We start from the raw sequence: 20,786 nt of genomic DNA, 5'->3' as shown, positions 1-20,786 counted from the left end.
AATACATTGGAAAAATTAGGCCTGCTTCATTTAAAGTCAGACACCCTATATTTAATTGATCTCTTAAATTGTAACTATGCTGTCCTAGAATCCCAGTTTCTAAAGTGGGAAGAATAATACATCTAATCTGAGCAAGGTACAACAGTTCAGCTTATTCACAAGTAATCAGGTATTATACTGATTAGTATCACAGAAAACAACAAGAAAAAAAGCAATTAATAATTATGTCTCTAGTGCAGAACTTCAGTGGTATATAACAAAGCAAGCGACCCACATATCAGTAACAAGGAAAAAACGGGATACTGAGTGGCTGCTCTTTGAATAAATGCCATTCAGACTATTTGATAACTGAAGCTAAGTCCTTCTTACAAAAGATGATCACATAATTTAAAATTTCATAAGCAAAAAAGAGAGATTGCACAAGCAGACTTCATTTTGGTATTTGCTAGTTTAGGAGCCTTAAAAGTTCTTTTACTTCTTTACAGCCTTAAAATTCTTTCAAACAAGATTTTGCTTAGCTATTTAGGTATTTAAAAACAAAACAATAGAAAAAAAAATTCATCCTATTATACCATATTGATAGTCATGTGTCTCACCAACATGACTGGAACTTTTAGGTCTCTTGCTGCTCTACATTGTGAAAAGCAACACAATACAAAAAAAAATATAAAACAAACATATTTGTTTCTAAACAGTGGGAATTCAGCTTAGATACATCCTGTTATTTCTGGAAGTTCTTAGAGAGGCACCAAAATTTTTATGATGTCCCAGGCACAAAAATGCCAAGAAACTGAAGCAAAGGAAGAGTTTTTCAAACAAAAACCTGTAGTTTGATATAAGCTTACCTTAAATTCCTAAAAAGCTGCTGAAAAAACCCAACTTGTTAAATCATCAGACACTTGTTCTTTCATTTAAAGATTGATAAAGCTCCTGATCCACTTACTTGGGGAACTTTCAATATGGCCAGGGAAGGGATGACTTGATATTTCCATTATTTCAAATGTTTATACATTATATATGAGCAATCAGGAAAAAAAGCCAGTTATTAAAGGGAAAAGAATCCTGCTCAGAGACACCTTAATGCAAACTGATGATCACACATAGAGCATGTAAAAGCTGTTTTTCAGTTTGACCAGTCAAATTCAAGTGAGGAGGGAACAGTTCAAGTAACTTACCTAAAAAAATCCCACCCCAAAATAACAAGAAAATATACAACAAAAACTCCAACAAAGTGCAAAAGCCCCTCAAAACCCCTTTCCCCAAAAGCAGGTGGTTTTAGAGTGGGCAACGATTTGCAATACTAATGAAGTAAAGAATAAGTTCCTCACCACCATCTGTTTAATTGTGCCTGGAAATATGCCTTAAAAATCAACACAAGAAACAATCACTTGTTAACAGGATAGACCCTGAAATATCCCTGCCATCGTCTACCAGTCATGAAAGTTGGGTGACCAATTTGCAGACTGCCAGATAGAGCCAGTCATGAGGCAAAAAAGGCACAACTTGGAGATGGTGGATTATTAAATCATATCTGTGGCTCTACTGTGACTGTCTGACTTCAGGCAGATTTTTAATCAAAATTTATCTGAAATTCTTTACAAAAAAACCATCAACTCAGTAGCAGACATAAACAAGATCGGCTCACTGGAATGCCCCTTAAATAGCCTCAAAGCTAAAGTTATGTTAGTACTGTAGGAAACTTTAAAGCCCATTGATGTATTTATTTCCATAAACCTCAGCAGATGTAAGAGTCCATCAGCAGGTTCTTTACTTTTGGAAGAGAGCCCAAAGGCGAACTGATTTTGCAAGATTTCCCTTAAAATCGCATTCTGTTGATGCTACAAGAAATTTTCAGTCACGACACAGGAATAGCATCTATGTTATGATCCATCTGGCTTAGCGCATTTATTTTTTCCCCACCACCACTGGTTTTCCAGTCACATCCCCTGCCATTGCATCATCAGTTCCAAATAATTTTTAAATCATTATGCATGACACTGAAATTAACACAGGAAGTCTGTAGATGCCAGACTACAAATTTCTTAAATAACAAGTTGTTCTTAATAAATCTTTTATTGTTCTTATTTATAAGTTGTTCTTAAATAACAAGTGGTTCTCATTACTATTTCACAATAGACTTCTGAAATGTCCATATCAGACTGAGGCTCCACTGCCTTTTGTAATGGAAATGATTAAACAGTATCACTCATAGAGTGTAAAAGCTAAGTGAAAAGGTAAAGATAAACAAATGGTGGATGAAAGTACTGTTCCATTTTTGATATAGAAAAATGATAGACACTGACTTTAGAAAGGTAAGTGAAGAAGACTGAAGCAAGTCTAAAACTAAATCCAAATATCCTGAGTCAACAAAAACATCCTTCCTGTGAAAAAAAATCCATCAAAGAATGATAGCTCTGTGGAAAAGAAACATAACTCCCCAAGATCTGAAACTATTACTTGTATTAGCTTACCAGAACTCTATATTCTCTGCTAACTTTCTACAGCAAAATGTAAAACGTGTCTCCAATGCACTGAAATGTGGCCAGGCCCTGATCTGTAGGAATCATCTGAACATAACACAGAAATACCATTACACAAATCTAGGCTAAATATATATCCGTAACTTCTATTAACAGAAAAGCTCACATTAACATAACACTATCGTAAGTGGAGGAAGTTAAACTAGAAACCACGCTCTTTTCTTGATTCTGTGCACGTCACATCACACTTAGTATCTAAAAGCAGTGAGAACTCTCCTCAGTCAAGGAGAAGGGGACAACACTGCCTTTCCAACCTGGAGGCAAAAAAAAGTTTGCTTTTATTTTAAAGACTAGGTAGGAAAGCTGCCTTCACCTTCTCAATTTCCAGACTTTTTATTTCCCTCCTGCCTTCCACTATGTTAAGAAAAACAGCAGCTTCTGTTATGTTTCTCGTGGAGTATCTGCGCTTCTAGTCCTGCGGGGATAAAGCCTGTTCTACTGCATGTGACACACATGGCTGGCAGAGGACTCATCAGGATTCAAACATCACTGCTTTCATTTATAATTTAGTCATATCTATGTCCCCAATTATTTTTAAAGTGTATGTCTAAGGTGCCTGCCAAAGGTCAAAGCACATCTCCAATTCCAGAGCTATGGTCAAGTTCAAGGTCAAGTTCTTTTCCAAACTCTGCCAATACCATTTTTTCAGTAAAACAGAAAAGAAGGAAAAAAAGAAGAAATAATATTTTAACCTCTAATAGGTGTTCAACAGCTTATTATTTTATGTTATTTTTTCTTGAAACTTGAATTTTTACTATAATCAGTCTGATGAGCTGTCATCTCAAATGGTTTAACTCCCACAAAATTATGAACTACAAAAAGGGATTCATAAGGAAAATAAGCAACCTTAACTATAGATGATGTTTCTAATTCTGACTGTTGTGATCTCATCTCTTATTTCTTCATTGCATACCTTCAGATCCTAAATAATAGAAATACATTTGCAGATCCGGACTACATTCTTAACCTGCAACAACAAAAGTCTAAGTTGCTTGTATACATATACTTGTTCTTGTAAGAAGTAACACCTGAGAAATACCATAAGATTAACAGAATTTAAAAATAAAAACCCAAACCAAGAAACTTTGTATTTTCCCATTTGTATGCTCTGTACACACCATCATTTTGGAAGCAGGCAATTTCTCATTTTTCCTACACCACCTCTACTTCTGAAATGGTTAGAAAAAGTAAAAGATCCACATAGAAATAGGCAAAGGTAAAGTCAACTACTCTTTCTGAAATTTCAAGCATTTTGCTCATATTTACAGCATATCTTACGTATTTGCTTTTATTGCTTTGCCACAACCTGTTAACATGTTACATTCAACACATTAAAAAGTTCTTCTGTACTAATCTGTAGTCATTCCTTCTCTTATAGTCAGCCGTTACATTGCCTTCAATAACATCTGCTTATCTGCAGAGCAATTGTTGGAAATTTTTAAGTATGTACGTTTTTTTAGTGATACAATACAATTTCATGGGGGCAGAAAGGGCTTTCACCCTTCTCACATCATGACAGGCAAACAGTAATGTTTACTCCACTTGTGGGTAGGTTCACGCTGTGCTCAACAGCTACATTTCAGTAGACAGCTGCACCTTGGACCCTTTATAATTCATATAGGGTCACTGCATTTTTACATGCTTGAAAACTGAAGGATCATTGAATTTAATCTTAGAAGTATTTATAAAAATGTTTAAAATACATTTTATGACCTACTTTTTTCTTATGATAGGTGCAATTTAGTAATTTCTTTCATGAACAAATACCACCTCTTTCAACTACCTTATTGCTTTTTTATTTTGATTGCTGTAATTATTTTAAAACGTATTTGTATATATTTTAACCATTTATTTTAGCTGTAAAAGGTAGTATTCAGATTACTATGAACATTAGCAGTTTACTGACTTTTCTCCCTTCTTGCACACAAGACATTCTGTCTGGGTATATGTACAGAGAGAGAAACACAATGTACTCCTGAGATCAAGTTTGTCACTAAGAAAATGCAATTTAAACAGTACGCATTTCCTTGTTTTAAAGCTGTAATCCAACAGAAAAAACCCCACATTTATCAAATTAATTTTATATTAGCAGCTAGACACTTCTCAATAGCAGCACTGGAAGGTACCCCGCAATTTTGAATCCCCGAATACAAAATAGAGATACTTTTAAATTCAAATAAAAATTTGGAATTTTGCATTGAGTGATTTTCATTACAGCAACTGTATTATTTTCACATAGAAAGTAAAAGTGCATATTTCATTTTGCTTTAGAAGTCAGCACTATTTTACTAGCTCATGCATAATCCCTTAGGAATAAAACATAACAGTAATCATCATCTGCTTCCTCAGTCTCTCCTCTCCTTCCGCTTTTAACTCTCTCAGTGCAAATTTGAACCTCTACTTTGTTTACGGGTTGAAAGAGACATGTACAAAATATTCATGTCAGAGAAACCAGAATAAAAACAGAAGAGAGATGACAACAATCACAAAAAAAGCAGCAGAGCACAGCAGAAAGGCATATGATACCTTACATAAAAATCCACTGTTATTTCTCTCCTTTTCTAATTATTATGTAATTTCATTAACCTTTTTGTTGAGAGATGCTACACATGCCTGTGTAGAGAATTTAACACTGTATGTTGTTAAGCAAATAATACTGAAATTTCACAGAAAGGCAGTTTGTTTGACAGAGACAAAAGAATTGGTCGAGCTCATCAAACTGAAAGTCCATATCCTGTCTAAGACAATGACCAGCACCAGATGATTCACAGGAAGAATCTTCCTAGTCCCTTTCTTGTTGACTTCTGACCAGAAGCATGTGTCTTACATCACTTACATTTTTTTTTTTTTTTCCTCCTGGCTACAGGATCTCTGGTTGTTTTTGTTCATATAAATAATATCTCTGCTATGCAAAAGGATTACTGAAACAGACTCCAAAAGACCTAGGAGTATATATGTCTAAAATAGTGAAACTAGCAGGTAAAATCCACATATTTTTTAAAAGATTGATTTTAAGCAATACATTATGATATGAAGACTTTGTGTTTTATTAAATTTTATTAAAGGAAGCTCTGCATTGCAAAACCAACAACTGGGCTGCAGCCACAACCATTAAAGCACAGCAGATAGCAAATATTAAGCACAATGCTGTTACTCATTTGTATGCCAGTTAAGACAAAAAAGCAACACTGCATTTGCAGCCTTTCTGGAATTCCACTGGAGCAGTTGCACCGTGTTTCTGTATAGAACACATTCCTTGTCCTTTAAAGGGTATACTATCTTATACTTGAGAAGGGTTTCTCTCCTTTTTCCTCCCGTAATCGAAAAGTATTGTTTACTGCCGATTTAAGACTTGTTTTGACGAAGAGAGAGCTGATGAGGCACTCAAGAGCTTGTATTAAATCAATATTAGACAGAAGTGAGCAGCTTGTATATGCACTGTGGGATACACTTGCTCACATATTTATCTTTCATGTTTTGAGAAAAGGTTACAAATATTTTTATATATATATACACACATATAAAAGAGTGTGAGTGAGCAAGCTCACATTCCAAGAGAAGTTTTCTGGCTATGTCAGGAGTGAGGTCCACCCCCTACTAGACAAACCTATTTTTTTCAAACACAAGAGGATATTATCAGAGAAGTCCGTGCTGATATACAGAAACCAGAGATCGTCACGGCTCGGTGAGGTGATGAGCTGACGGGTGGATGGCGCCCATTATCTTCACTTCTCAATCAAAGTTTTCCTGAAAAATCACAGGGGGAGGAGAAGGCTCCAGCTGAGCATAAGGCACAGAGGACAAGAAAAGGATTAGGACTGAAGAGCAAGGAAAGGAAGGATAATGCAAGAGATACTGCAGTCGTTTCATAGAGCTAGAAAATAGTTTCTAGATTAAAAGACCAGGTTGTCAGTAGCTTAAAGCAGCATTCAGGTTTTAACTTCTGTATAAGGCTATTACATACAGTAACTCTGAAGTAGGAAATAATTGACCAAAAGGAATTTACCTTTACTATATATAGAAAATATACTCAGTTTCAGCTGTTTCAACGCTCCTTGGAACTTTAAAATGTTTCAAGCCTTTGTTCGGCAAGCGTATCACCCGCTACCCAGCCACCAGCCAGGGGAACCTGAAATGAAGTATAAGGGGAAGCTGGTGCATGAAACTCAGCTTAACTGCTTCTACATCAAACCTGGAGGTAAGACAACGTTACCTAGTTGTGTGCACGCAATCCATACTGGTATCTACCAGCTGGGATAAGCATTCCCTTTCTGTTTAAATAGAACAGTTTGTACAATGTATGAAACTAAACTAATAACTTACAGTAACAGTTGGGGATAATGTACTGTCAAGTCCTGTATGTGTGATCACAATACCACAGGATTTAGATAATTCTGATAATTCGCAAATTTGTGGACTTAAATAGATGGACAGCTTCTCTTGGTAATATATTGTCTGTGAGCATCTAATGAACATTGCCTTCCCACTTTCACTTTGACACAAGAGGAAAAAAAAGCAGCACACAAGTATAAGGAACAGGAAAGAAAGTTTTTTTTTTATATGAAGAAGCTAAAAAGTTTAAAACATACAAAAGCTTGAAATATTAAATGCATGTGTGTGAGTGTGAAGGGATCAATCTGAAAAAGGGGTTTTGTGAGAGATTTCTAAAAAGCAACTATCTCCGTAATATTTTCATTTGCAGAAGAAAATGTAGGCATTCATGTACATATTTACACTGATCTGGCAACATCTACCATTCTATGCTATACAAGGAGGTGTGTATGAAGTAGAGGGTATACAGGTAGTCACATGAAAATAACCTCTTCAGAAAAAAAAATTATCTGTTCCAACTTGAACTCTTGAGCTTTACTGCATCATATGCCTATCTTATCTTGAAAAGATGTCCGGAATTCCCAGCACTGGCAGTACACTCGCAGCAGTAAATGTTCAGACAAGCTAATATGTTGCTTATATGCTGACATCCATAAATGGGAAACAAAGACTGCGTCTAGCAAATATACTCAGTATTATACTCCTTCCAGTCTACACAGAAACTCATCACAACTGCAGGATGCTCGATACACACTTTTAATTCTATTCCATATACTTTTCCTAACAATTTGTTTGCCCAGGCAGGGACACAGTTCCACCGTACACATAATAATTACCAGCCATCAAAAATTAGATAGCTTTGTTATCTTAACTCCTTAGCCTGTTTCTTCTCACATGACATACAGTTTCTCTGACTTGCAGATTGGACTCCATCGCTCCACATAACTGGAAACGTATGCTAGGTCTATTGCACTTCTTTTCCTTACACTTTTTTTTTTTACCACCTTCATCACACAACAGAAACACATAATAAGAGCAAAATGATGGCTGCAGTCATCATAGTTATAGTTGCAAAAAGGCATTTATAAATGCAAAGAATTTTAAATTGTTTGCTTTGCTCAGTCAAACACAACTGGTACCAAATCCTCAGAGTAGGAAGGGTGAGGAAGAAACAACAAAAGTAACCTTTTAGGAAAATCTGAATAGAAATACCTGTGCTGAATTGCGTGGGGTGACAAGGAACGTGGTTTTACACATCAAAACTTACATCTTAATGCCTACACAACTGGCACATACAATTTCCACAGAAAAATATATATTTGTATTTAGTTTAAATGAAAATTTGAATAATAAGACAGCCCAGGAAAAAAAAAATATAAATATTTGCTAGTACAAACACTTTTACTTTAAAAACAAAAACCAAAAAAGGGATATTACAGTTTCTCCTCTGTTTTATGGTTTGGGATTTTTTTTAATTTGAACCCTAAAAACCTAAATCAGAGAACTACATTTACTATCCACAATAACCACAAAAAAGTCCCAAACACCCTAAAGTAGAATTAACCAATCCCTGCTAATCCTAGAATCACATTAATAATTTAGTTTGGCTGGGGCCTCTGCAGGTCATTTAGTCAAGCCTTCTGCTCAAAACAGGGATAGCCTCAGTAAGATAGTGAGGAAAAGAAGAACTTATGATTAACGACGGATTACCACAGAAAAGTATATTCTGTGCCACTTTTTCAGTCAATTTACTTTTTTAAAGTAACTTGCATATATGCATACTTCTTTACAACAGATTATCCTATCCCTTTCACTACATTAAAAATCCACTCCTGCTGCTATAGACTCAAGCAGAGTTTAGTTACAGATTTCAAAAACAGGCGTATCAGACTGTATACTCTAGAACAGGCAAGCCAACTAACCACAAGACTGCAAGATCATGATTCCTGATCTTAAAAATCACCTGCCTTGAGCCAGCACTGCTGCATGTCCATTCACATCCAATTGCAAAATAGCATTTAGTTATGCCATCAAGTTACAATAATATTTTTATATCTCAACAGGAAAGCATTAAAGACTTTTAGTTATCCTTGAAAATTAAAATGAGAGAGAAAGCACAAAAATCTAATATATACATGTACATATTTTATGTTTTTATTTATAAAAATGTAAATTAATATCTATACCATTTCCAAGGGGCAGTTTATTAATTTTCTTGACATTCTGAAGCAATTTTCACCATCTTCCAAGCACAATAAAATCATCAGTAGATTGAAGTATAGACCACAAAGGGAGGAACATTATGTGAAATGTAGTAGGAAATTAGTAATGCTTTTATATATGCTTTTATAAACTGGTCTAAGGACATATAATTTCTGAGTGTAGGTACAAGGAAGTCAGTAAACTGAGCGCTAGGCAGTAACTCATGAAAAAAAAAAAACAAAACTAACTTGCCACAATGCATCTGATAAGCAAGTTTCTTCCTGCTCATGTTTATTTGGTTCTCTCTGGAAAATTTGCACACGATAAACTATAAAACAGTTAAGTTGGACCCAATCTGTAAAACAGGTTTCAAAATCAAATACAAATGCATGCAACATGGCAAAGCTCATGCTGCAACCTTAATTTTCTGGGTTTAGAATCAACCCTTACTGCAACATTAATGTATTTTTCAGTACGTATATTTTCCTTTTAAACTTAAAAAAGGAGAATAATATCTATGTTTAACAGTGTTAGCATTCCAATGCTCTCAGCAAAACTGAGGTTTCACTTTAAGGTCAATAACATCCAGGGAAGATAATTGTGACCTCTGCTGCTGTTCTGTCTTGCTGGATGCATGATGAATTTTTATAATGCTGATCAAAGGAGAGAATGTGGAATGGGAAGAAGGAGTGATTCGTTTATTTCTCTGAGACAAAAGTGTCTCCAACAACAGAACCTCAGGTAAACCACAAGCATTCATATTCTGAACAAATGGCAGTAGTCAGTCCAGGCTGGCTTTCAAAAAAAAAGCTTTAGCCAATCTGTTTAGCAAACAACAGGCTAAGAACATATCTCTAATGAGGACAAGGCCCTTCTGCCAAAATTACTTTGAATTTCTATAGTTTGAGCTTTGACTTTTCAAACACTTCTGATTCAAATTGACAAATATTTTTTAAAGAGTTTGAAACTACAGGAATATTTTCTTCAACAAAACAAGCAGGTTCTATCAGGCCAGAATAATAATAATTTTGCAATCAAACTTAACTTCAAAAAAATTGTTTTTAAGTTATTCAGCTGTGACAGAAACATTGTGTTTTACTTAATGATGCAGCAACAGAAAGCCATGTAATATTTCTGAATCAGCAGACCACTGAATTAAGAGAAAAATAATACAAATTGTATGAATTTAAAAATATTTAACGGTATTAGTTTCAAAATTCAAAAAGACCAGTGAGCATTTGAGGAATAATCAATTGAATACACATTTCAATTTACTGTGTTCATCCTATTGGGTTCTTTTGTTATTGGACCAGATACTGTATGCTGGCAGATAGGAGGCTGATAAATAAGGCTCTCCATTTTAAACTGACATTTTTACCGAAACCAAAAACCAAACAGAAACTCTATTACATTGTAAAACAAAGCCTGGAATATCTATTTTTCCTGTCTCAATGGAAACAATTGAGCAAGTCACTGTTTGCTGGTCAATATGCAGAAGGCTGAAACTAAATATATACACAAGTAAATTTAACCACCAAATGCTGGTTTCATTCTCAAATAAAACACTTTTCTGAACAAAGAAGAGATTTACAATATTGAATTACAGAATATATAATGTAGTATAGACTTATTACAGGTTAAAAAAGACACTACAGTATCCAAAAGAAGACTGTTTTTCATGACAATCATTTTTAAATATCACTCAAATTGTATTATTGTCGTCTCCTGGTTTCGCTTTGTAAGTAAACTTCTAATAGTCTTCAAAGTAAGATGTTCTTTACAAGAGAAATGCTACTTGCAGAGTTAATGGGTCTTCAGAAATGCCTACAGAAGTGGGACACTTGTTATCTATTTAATATTTCCAACTAGCATGTATTTACTTAGAAGGGTGAACTGAAACGGGCCACAATCAGTCTTCAAGCAGATGAGATGTTTTATTTTAGGGCTTTAGAATGCTGTAACATAGAATTTAAGATTTAAAAAATAATAGCTTGAAAAAAATATATACCATTATCTTTCCTAAAGATTTTACAATCATTTCCCCTCAAGCATATATTTGGAAGAATTTTCATACGTAAATAATTATGACCTACAGGAAAAACAAACAAACAAACAAACTAACAAAACCCAAAACTTATACTTCTGCTTTGGACAGCTGGCAAACTTCCTTCCCATCCCATCTCATCTATTGGACGTCTTTGCAGTGTGGGATCTGGGAAAATAATCCTAAAGTTTCGGGGTTCTGATAGACATATGGTGGCAAGTTAAACTGGACAACTGAAGCTAGTATGAGGTTATGTAACTTACCACACGTACCTAGACAGTTTTACCAAAACCAGGTATGTCTGGTCTGCTTTTGTACCACTTCCTGAACCTCTGCAAAAGCTCAAATCTGGCAGAATATGCCATATCTGACTAGGAAGCTTCATTCAGTCTCAAGCCTAGGACATGACATGATCAAAGACCTCGCTACAAATGTGGCACAGAAATGAAAAATAACTTCTATGCCCAAAAAGGTATACAATCTAGTCAGATAGATAATATTTGTTGGTATGTCACACAATTTCTTTCTCCACTTGCTATAGCAGAAAAGCACTCAATTAACCTCTATCAGATTATTATGATAATTAGCATAATAACTATTATAAGGTAGGATCTTGTATTTTTTTCTGGCAGCTGAAATATTCAAGGTGAAGCTAGCTCTAAGATATGCAATTTAATATTCACCAAATTCTCTGTGTCCTGTAAACATGAAAAACAGTATCCAGTGATGAAATGATAAATCAGTCATCTCAAGAAACAATTCACTGACCCAGCATACACCCTTATACAGCTGGTATATACAGTTGGGAATAGTTGCGAGTAATTATATAGCTGATCAGTTCTAAAAGGAGAAAATTAAGTTATTTTAACCAGTAATTTAGAGTTATGCATTTCTTCTGCACTACTGCATATTAATCAGCATCAAGACTTAAACAACACTGGTTTTGAAAATAAGTTTCACCAAAGATTAAGGAAAAAAGTAGTAATTATGCAGTTAAGATTACTCAAATATGGAACCTAGGAAATATTTTAAAACCTTTAGATTATCTAAAAAACACCAGAACTGCTGTCCTGGTCTCAGAAACAAAGTATCTAAAATTGCGGTTAACTACCCAAGTTTAAAGATCACACTGAACATACCTATTTGATCCATACACCTTCTGTTTCTTGGGGGACAAGGATTTCTGCTGGCATTAAAAACTGCAATTTGAGTTTCCCTCCTGGCTTTGAAATTAATAACCTCTAGCTCTAGCCTAACAGATTTCCCAAACTAAACTTTTCTGTGAAACTGTGGATCAGTGCAAACATTAACTGGCACGGATCCCAAATCCAGCCTGAAAAATCCTGGGATTAGACTGTAGGTGTTTGCAACATGGTGTTTATACAGTGTTTCAATGTTAGATGACCAAGATCATACAGAACAATAGAAGAAATAAGAAAACCAATAAAGTAAAAAGATCAAAATATTAATTTTCTTATTTTAAGTATTCCTAAAACTTACGTTTTTTGTGTAGACTTTTGGAAAGCTTCTTCTACTGTAATCATATACTGAATGCAAAGCAATCTTTACAATATGATAGCTATAACATGACAAAATGTGGGTGGGCTTGTCCAATAGACAAGTACCACCTTTTATTGCCAAGAGCATTTATTTTAGACTGGTGTGATACAACCAGACATAGATATTCAGCTGTACTGAAATTAAGTTGGTTTCAACAAAAAATTAGAATATTGGAAGAAACAAAACACTGGGCAGGACTTCTTTATTCCTCAAAATGCTTGGTTTTGTAATTTTCCGAAATTTACATTGTCACAAACACCAAATGTAAGTCCCGTTATATGGGAAAGCAGTTATATCCACTAGAAAAACAGAGGAGACTCTGCTAGTTTTGTTACATGTAATAAGAAGACATGTATGAAAAATAGACTAAGAAATAACTAAGTCAAACAAAAGGTTAGAAAAAGATAAATTGTTTCCAGACCCTGCTAAGTATTACTGTCAAACTGTCCACTGTTTTGCCAAGTAAACAGCTATTACTGAGTACTCCTTGTTAGCATCTGGGAGCAGGAGACAAAAATAATATTGTAAGATTAGAGCCTAAAATCCCCAGTTACAGATGAAAACTCCATTTAATGAGGAAGAAGCCTAAAGCCTTCGTTTTGAAAAAATTATAAAGACAAGTTGTATAGTAAAGCAAAACACAAGGAAAATACTCATATAGAAAATTCAAGAGGGATATTCAGAATCATGTTTGGATGAGACCCTAGTGAAAACAGATACTTAATGTTGAGGAAGTTCCTTTATGTTGTGTAGCAAAGGCTTTGAAATACACAGTAAGGAAGACAGAGCTAGAGGTATCCGCATCTCAGTGGATAGATTGCTACAGGAACAATCTGTAGGGACCGAAAGAAAACCTGGAAAAGTCAAATGAGCTGGTACATAACATTTCTTCTATGGGGCTGTAATGCCAGTTTGCTCTGGAAACATAGATGTTTCCATGAATATCTGAGAAAACCACAGTTTTCCCTTTGAAGTACCAAGACCTTCCGTTTTCTTGAAGAACTAATGATTAAGACTTTGTAAGAGTATTTAGGAAGTCAAATAACTAGGGGGTAACATTTACCTGGAACACAGCTGATACTAACTGAAATCCTAAACTGGTGGGTTTTTTTAGTGAAGCAAACATGAATCTTCTTTCAAGCAACAAAATTTTCAGAGTAAATAACAGATATAGATTGATCTAATATATGGTTAGATCAAACAGCTAACTGTGGTAAAAATCAGATCCACAGACCCAGGCTGAAGATGACTTTATAAAGCCCAGAGTACACTGCCTGGGGATATTGTTATTTCTTTTTTCATGGTTGCACTCAAGGGAATGATACAGTAAAGAATGCCACAAGGTCAAGAATCTATCAGATCTTGTGGCTGAGAGATCCTAGACTGAAAGAAAGGTGGTGTTTCTTTCATGTTGCCACTGGCAAATAGTGTAGGTGCTGTGCGTTCAACCCAGCCAGCAGCTCAGCTGCACACGGCCGCTCACTCCCTCCCCTCTGTAGTATGGGAAGAGGATCAGAAGGGCAGAAGTAAGAAAGCTCGGGGGTTAAGAACAAGGACAGTTTAATAGGTAAAGCAAAGCTGTGCATGCAAGCAAAGAAAAGTAAGGAATTCATTCACTACTTTCCATCATCAGGCAGATACGTAGCCATTTCATGCCTAACAGTTACTTAAGAAGACAAGTGCCTTAACTCCAAACATCCCTCCTTCCTCCTTCTGTCCCCAGCTTTTATTGCTGAGAACAACATCATATGGTCTGGGGTATCCCTTTAGTCACTTGGGGCCAGTGGTCCCGGCTGCGTTCTCTCACAAATTCCTGTGCTCACTCAGCCTACTCGCTGGCGGGGCAATGTGAGAAACAGAGAAGGCCCTGACGCTGTGCAAACACAGTTCAGCAGTAACTGCCCTAAAAGAACCATTGACTAGACACAATAACCTAAAAAAGAAGCCTTCTGCATTTTGCTGTTGCACAATTAGCCCTGGACAAGTTCCTTGAACATAGACCCACTGCTCAGAAGCACATGTTAGCACTTAGATTTGAGACCCTGCAAATCTAGAATTCTGCCATCTCTTAGTGAACAGCTTAAACCCCTCAAAATTCCCGATTTTTCTCCTAATAAAGAACCAATCAGTTTGCATGTAGTAATCAGACTAAAGACTGTCTTACTTCATCAGCACAGAGTCATGACAACTTCTAATTACTATTTATACCAATTGACTCAACAAAAATAAAATAATAGATGAGATTCTAAAAGGTAGGTATTAGTATATACATACATAAACTCCTAATGGAATTTCAAAATGAGATTAAAAAAGACCACATATATATAGGAAAAACTCTTCAAAATCAGATGGGATAAATAGGTTTCATGGTACTTAAAACTGCTAATGTCTGGTCTAGTCTACGTTAGCCTGGAGATGTCTGCATTTCTTTTCAGTTTCTTTGGGAATTTCAATTCTTTGTCAGCCTATCAAATACTCTCAAAAATATAAGTTTCATTTAGATTATTTAAAATGTTATTTCTCTATTGTTTCTACCACATGGTGTGTGTGAACAACAGGATTCCCTCTTGATATAGTTTCCAACTCCACATTAGTTTATGAAGTAAAAGGTCTAGCAGATTATCAAAGTGGGGCTGCTTTACATGCCATGAATTTCCTCTGCTTTTACTTTATCCAGAGAGAACACTTCTGCATCAGTTTACATAAAACATTTTTGCGATATGCTTTTATGTATCAGACACAAAGTATAGATCATACTACAGCTCTGCTTCCAAGTACAGATATAAACTGTATATTTATAACTGCTCATTCTCATATTATTGTACACACACATTGGAACAGTCTGTATGTACATCTACATGTAAAAATACAGCTTTCTCCTGTCTTCCACTTATTTCTGAGTTTGCCTGACACTTGCTAATTCTTGTATAAAGATAATCATGCAATATAAACACAGAGCCCAAAGTAATAACTTTGCCTTTCATCAGGGATTAAATTAGGCTCAACACTATGCTGTTAAGAGTTACCCCTAGGAGTTGAGAAGTAACCCACCTTCCAACTTGCTATAAGGACAGTATTTTGGAGCTGGAGCAGAAGACAGGGTTTGAATTGGCTGCATGTGTCTATTTTTATACAGAAAACCAAGACTACAAATACTATTCTAACCCTCAGTAGATCTGCTTTATGGTGAGACTTCCCAACACTGACTGGGTTATATTCAGAACACACACAATATTCCTCTGAGTCTCTATGCCCATCACATACACACGACCATAAAAGTCTACCAATTATCAGTTAAATGAAGAGATTCCTGTTAAGCACATTCTAATACTTTCTTTAGAAGAGTAGCATTTTAGGAAGCACTGAGCAACTCTTCTCTTTCAGCATGTCAAAAAGCAAAACATATTCCTTCAATTGTAACTGTTAATCAGCTAGTTTCAGCCCTTGAAAGCTGCACTCTGCCTTAACGAAGAACAGACTCTGAATAGGAGCTGACTTCTCTGGTATTTAACCCAACATATCACATACTTACATCTGGCATTTCTGTACAGTAAAAAAGGGTCCTGCAGCTGGAAATCGAGGTCTTTAGTAATAGGTTCTGTTCGATTTTCCATGCTCAGTCTGTTCATAATTGTGAAGCCATGTCTTGGAGAAGCTGATCTGAAAATTATCAAGTAGAAATCACATCAAGTTAAGGAAAAAAAGAAACTACTAGAATTTCTTTGTTGTATACTTCTCCAAAATTGTTTTTTGTTTGTTTGTTTGTTGTTGTTTTGGGGTTTTTTGTTTGTTTTTTGTTTGTGTTTTTTTGTTGTTGTTGTTTTTGTTTTGGTTTTGTGTTTGTTTTTTTTTTTTTATTTCTAAGAGATACTACAAAAATCTAAGCTTGGAACAGGTTGCCCAGAGCATCTGTGGATGACTCATCATTGGAATTATTCAAGGTCAGGTTTGAGCAACCAGATCTAGTGAAAGATGTCCTTTACCATGGCAGGGGGGATAGACTAGATGATCTTAAAAGGTCCCTTCCAAGCCAAACTAGTTTATGATTCTGTTACTCTAAATCACTATGCTCATTCATGGGACTTACACTTCAAGTCACTTAGATAGTTTTTATTAATCTGAGCTGTTAAACCTATCACGATACTGACAGGAGAAACTTTCAAACCAAGAATGACAATAAAGGAAAAGATGATGGCTAAATATTTGGGAAAAGTACCATCTATGGTAATGGCTGGTAGGTGGTTTTCCCTATGAAATCCAATTCACAGGAACCTGTGTTGCAGAACTAGAGTCAACAAAAAATGAAACAAAAGTGAACCTCTTAACAAGAATCCTTGTTTGCAATAGTCAGTACTTCACTTTAAGCAAACAAAAAACCAGTCCACTTCCACTGGTGTTAACTCAGTTGGAAGCCTGATTTTTTGACTGTTCCTCAGAATTTGCAAAGATGAGATAGGTGATAAGTCATCTCAAGTAAAATGGTCACATTACATTGTCACAACAGTAATGAGAAGCAACAAAGGCAACACCAGTGGTCTCCAACCTACAGTCTGTTGGCAATGTTTTTTTCCACAAGACTTCATGACTTTGTTCAAAACCACAGGAAATTGAAGTTAAAACTGAATGGGGAGGGCAATGTATGATATTACTCACAGCTCACAACCTGTTCCATACTGTTGCCTATAGGGCAGCCAGGGTAGCAATCTCTGCTGTAAATGGAAAATTCCTCAGCCAACAAAAAGAATAGTTAAGGATCACAGATGCTACAAGTGCCAGGTTACATGTTGTCAGTTCTGGAGTTCTAAAACCAACATACCAGAGAAATACTACTTCCTGTTTAGCAGTACACAACTAGCCACTTCCACCTATTGCTAGCACAACTAAAGACCAGTTCTTTCTTCTTGTGGTGGTAATTATAACACCACCTTATCTCCACTTACCTGAAAACAGCTTAGAAAAATTACTGATGACTATTTCCACTGCTGGTATAAAAGAGCTCAAAAGATTAAAACCAGCATTCTCACTTCACACAAAGCTCAGAGTCTCTTGGACCTCCCTGTCACTTCACAGATACATCTCCCACTTTCTCAAAACAATCTCTGGATTTGTCAGCCCTCATTAACATAAATGTTGAAGAAAGTTTCTGCTTTGGTGTCCCATCCCAGCAGCAACTGCAAGATCTGCTTACTGTATTATTTTCTGATTTTAACAAGTCGCATGGAAATGCTGGGGCACTAACTTGGAAACCCAAATGTAGGGCAGGCTTCACAACAGATCTATGTTACATGCTAGAATAAATGATGTAATCGATGCTTTGAAGAGCTACAACCAGAGCTGCTGCTAAAAGAAAGTATTAAGACTATCTAAAGTGTTGCATAAAATAGGTATGAAAAATGAGTAATCAGACACAAGTATTATGAAAGTTCCTTAAGTAGGGAACACAATACTTTGTAAGTTCTATGATTCCCTTACTTTAAATAATAACAGTATTTATTTCACTACTTCTTTTTTGTTCAGACACCTTTAAAACTGCAAATGCTACATCCTATTTAAAACAACATAACAGTTTTCTAAGGTTTACCCATATTCAGATTAAAATCCCATTTGGAAGTCTTATCTAAATATAAGGTGATGTCTCCTTCCCAGTGTTTTCTTTCCTGCATTTGCCTCTGCCAATTTCAGTTTCTTTTCACCCTTGAGCAAGAAGGAGCACTTTACTTCATTCACCCCTGCTCCATCCCAGCTAGCTTTTCCACATCCACAGGTTTCACCTGCAGACATTAAAGTGTGACATCCTCACCTTGTGTAAACAAACAGTGTTCCCTCCACATCAGTCTTCTCCTGAAGAAAAGGAAAGTTAAGAAAGTTGAAATCAGGGCAGCATTTTGCTAGCTATCCGTGAGCCTCCCTTTATCCCTGCTTTACCAATACCATGAGTTAGACCTCTCTCACCTAAGCCATGAAAAAATAAGTAAACCCAACTTCACCGGCTGGTGGCGAGACTACAGGTAGCACAGGTCATCGTGCAGCCAATGGAAGTTTTATGACGAGATATGAAAAGGCTGAAAGCTTGACATCATGAGACTGAACACCGTGCTAGATTAACTCTCCACTACACCCAAGGGTGACATGCAGGCCAGAGTCAGGGAGGGGAACGGCACCCGCCCTCAGGGGCCACGCTCAGGATGGGTAAGGGGGAAACCACACAAAAGGCAAACAGCGCAGGTTTTTCAAACACGGGCCCTCAGCCTCACCTGTACAGCAAACCAAGAACCGCTTGCAAATAGCCAGAATGCTAAATTACCCCATGATTCCCCAAGTTATTTTTCTTTTTGAGTCTTTTTCATACTCGTAGCTCCAACACTCTTTTGCATGCATTTTGGTGCCGCTCCAGATGTTTGGATGACAGAGGCCCTGCTTTCAACCCCTGCCCCCTACAGCCCTGCCCCACCCCCACCCCCCCCCCCGGGGACAAAACTTTCACAGCCCTGTCAGCCTTTCAACACCCACTTCCTGGGCACCGCTGAGGCTGCTCACAGCCCCCAGAGAGGCCGAGCCACGCACAACCCCTCGCCTGACCAGACAAGCACAGCGAGCACCGCAGGACACCCGCCCTCACACCTCAGCCATGGCGGTGCTCCCCGCCCCAGCCACCCCCCCCGCGCCTCAGCGGGAGGGGCGGGGCCTCCTCGCCGCCCGCCCCCTCCGCACGGGCGTGGGCGTGGTCTCCCCTCGCCCCGCCCCCCCCGCCACCGCCCCGGCGGAGGGGGCGGGGCGGGGCGGCCGCACGTACCCACTCGTTGGCGCGGTGCCCGAAGGTGTAGAGCGCCACCTGGCTGGCCACGTCCACGATGCTGCTGATGTAGGGGTCGTGCTGCTGCAGCGCCGCCAGGCTGATGTCCAGCCCCTTGCCCAGCAGGGCGGCCCCGGCCACCGCCGCCGCCATTTTGCCTCCGACAACAACACTGGGTTTCTAGTAGGCGCAACCAATCCAGCGCCGAGAGGAAGGGTGGTGGCTCCCTTCCCCTCACAACGCGCCCGCCCGCCCAGCCGGAGAGAGAGCGGGCGGGAGTCCAGCCACCGCAATCGAGCGCCGAGCGCCGCCGGCTCGGGATGGTTGCCGTTGGCGACGGGGCAAGCGGAGGGCCTGCCGGCCTCGCAGCGCCTCCGCCGGCAGCCACCGGGAGGGGAGGCCGCTGGCTGCCGCCTTTTCCCGAGGGGCAGCTTCCGCGCCCGGGGGACAACGTTGGTTCCCGCGGCTGCAGGTCTGGGAGAACCGTCCAGGCTCGTCGGGATTTGCCGCCAGGTCTGGGGCGCTCGCTGTGCCCCGCGTTTGCCTGAGCGGGAGGAGGTGTGGTGTGCACCACAGCGTACCTCAGGGGAGCGGGAGCCGCTCGCCAAGGTGGAGCTGAAGCCACGTAGGCTCGGCCTTACACACTTACGGGAGCGTTGGGATGCACTGGTGTGCGTTGGAGATTGTGCAGAGTTAGCACAGGTAGCTGTAAGCAGGTGTATCTGTAAGGGCGTGAGAGCTTCCTGCGTGCTCGGGCGGACACCAACGCGATGCATGCACAGCACTCGAGCAGGAAGAGAAGTTGGTTCAGATCGGTGAATGTACACGGTCTGTATTTGCTAGCACGCACTCACAGACTTCTGCAGAGAACTTAAGGAGAAAAGAACATGAGTGCAAACCAAACCATCGTACAATCCTGGTGTATATATATACATATAGATATATATATACACATACATGGGACAAGCAGCTGAAACAAGCATACGATGATATGGAGATACAGAAACAGCAGAGGAACAGATGGACAAGACCATGAATTTAGTTACCATATTTTCTTGTCAGACACGCATATTTATCATTAATCTATTGATATCAACAGTTTACAGCAAACACACGAGCTTTATGGGGCAGGCAGATAAGTTCAATCCATATTTACGTTTAAAAGATTTGCTTAACTCATCCCCTGTGAGAGAAAATTTATTTTACTTCATCACTTCAGACTGACATAGCAATTTTGGAAGGAGTTACCACCTTCTGTGTATGGAAGCAGTAGGATGATACATTTCCTTCCAGAGGATGGGATACACTAGAAGAA

The 20,786-nt window shown here is 38.0% G+C and overlaps 1 protein-coding gene across 2 annotated transcripts in view; it reads right to left on the bottom strand.

The window, feature by feature from the left end:
• DCP1B (decapping mRNA 1B) overlaps nucleotides 1-19,688 on the bottom strand; it is a 53,682-nt gene extending 33,994 nt beyond the window's left edge. For both annotated transcript variants that reach the window (XR_006165533.1, XM_042795185.1), the window contains exons 1-3: nucleotides 19,472-19,688; nucleotides 18,479-18,519; nucleotides 16,211-16,338 (exon numbers count right to left, since the gene is read on the bottom strand). Coding sequence is in view for 1 of the 2 variants with exons in the window: in XM_042795185.1 (XP_042651119.1) it covers nucleotides 16,211-16,338; nucleotides 18,479-18,519; nucleotides 19,472-19,624 (322 nt within the window). In the remaining variant the exon portion in view is untranslated. The remainder of the gene's footprint in view (nucleotides 1-16,210; nucleotides 16,339-18,478; nucleotides 18,520-19,471) is intronic.
• Between the last annotated feature and the right edge of the window lie 1,098 nt (nucleotides 19,689-20,786).

Source organism: Tyto alba, unplaced genomic scaffold (assembly GCF_018691265.1).
Source record: "Tyto alba isolate M040663 unplaced genomic scaffold, T.alba_DEE_v4.0 Super-Scaffold_21, whole genome shotgun sequence".
Classification (NCBI taxonomy): Eukaryota; Metazoa; Chordata; class Aves; order Strigiformes; family Tytonidae; genus Tyto; species Tyto alba.
This window is presented reverse-complemented; position numbering and strand designations above follow the sequence as displayed.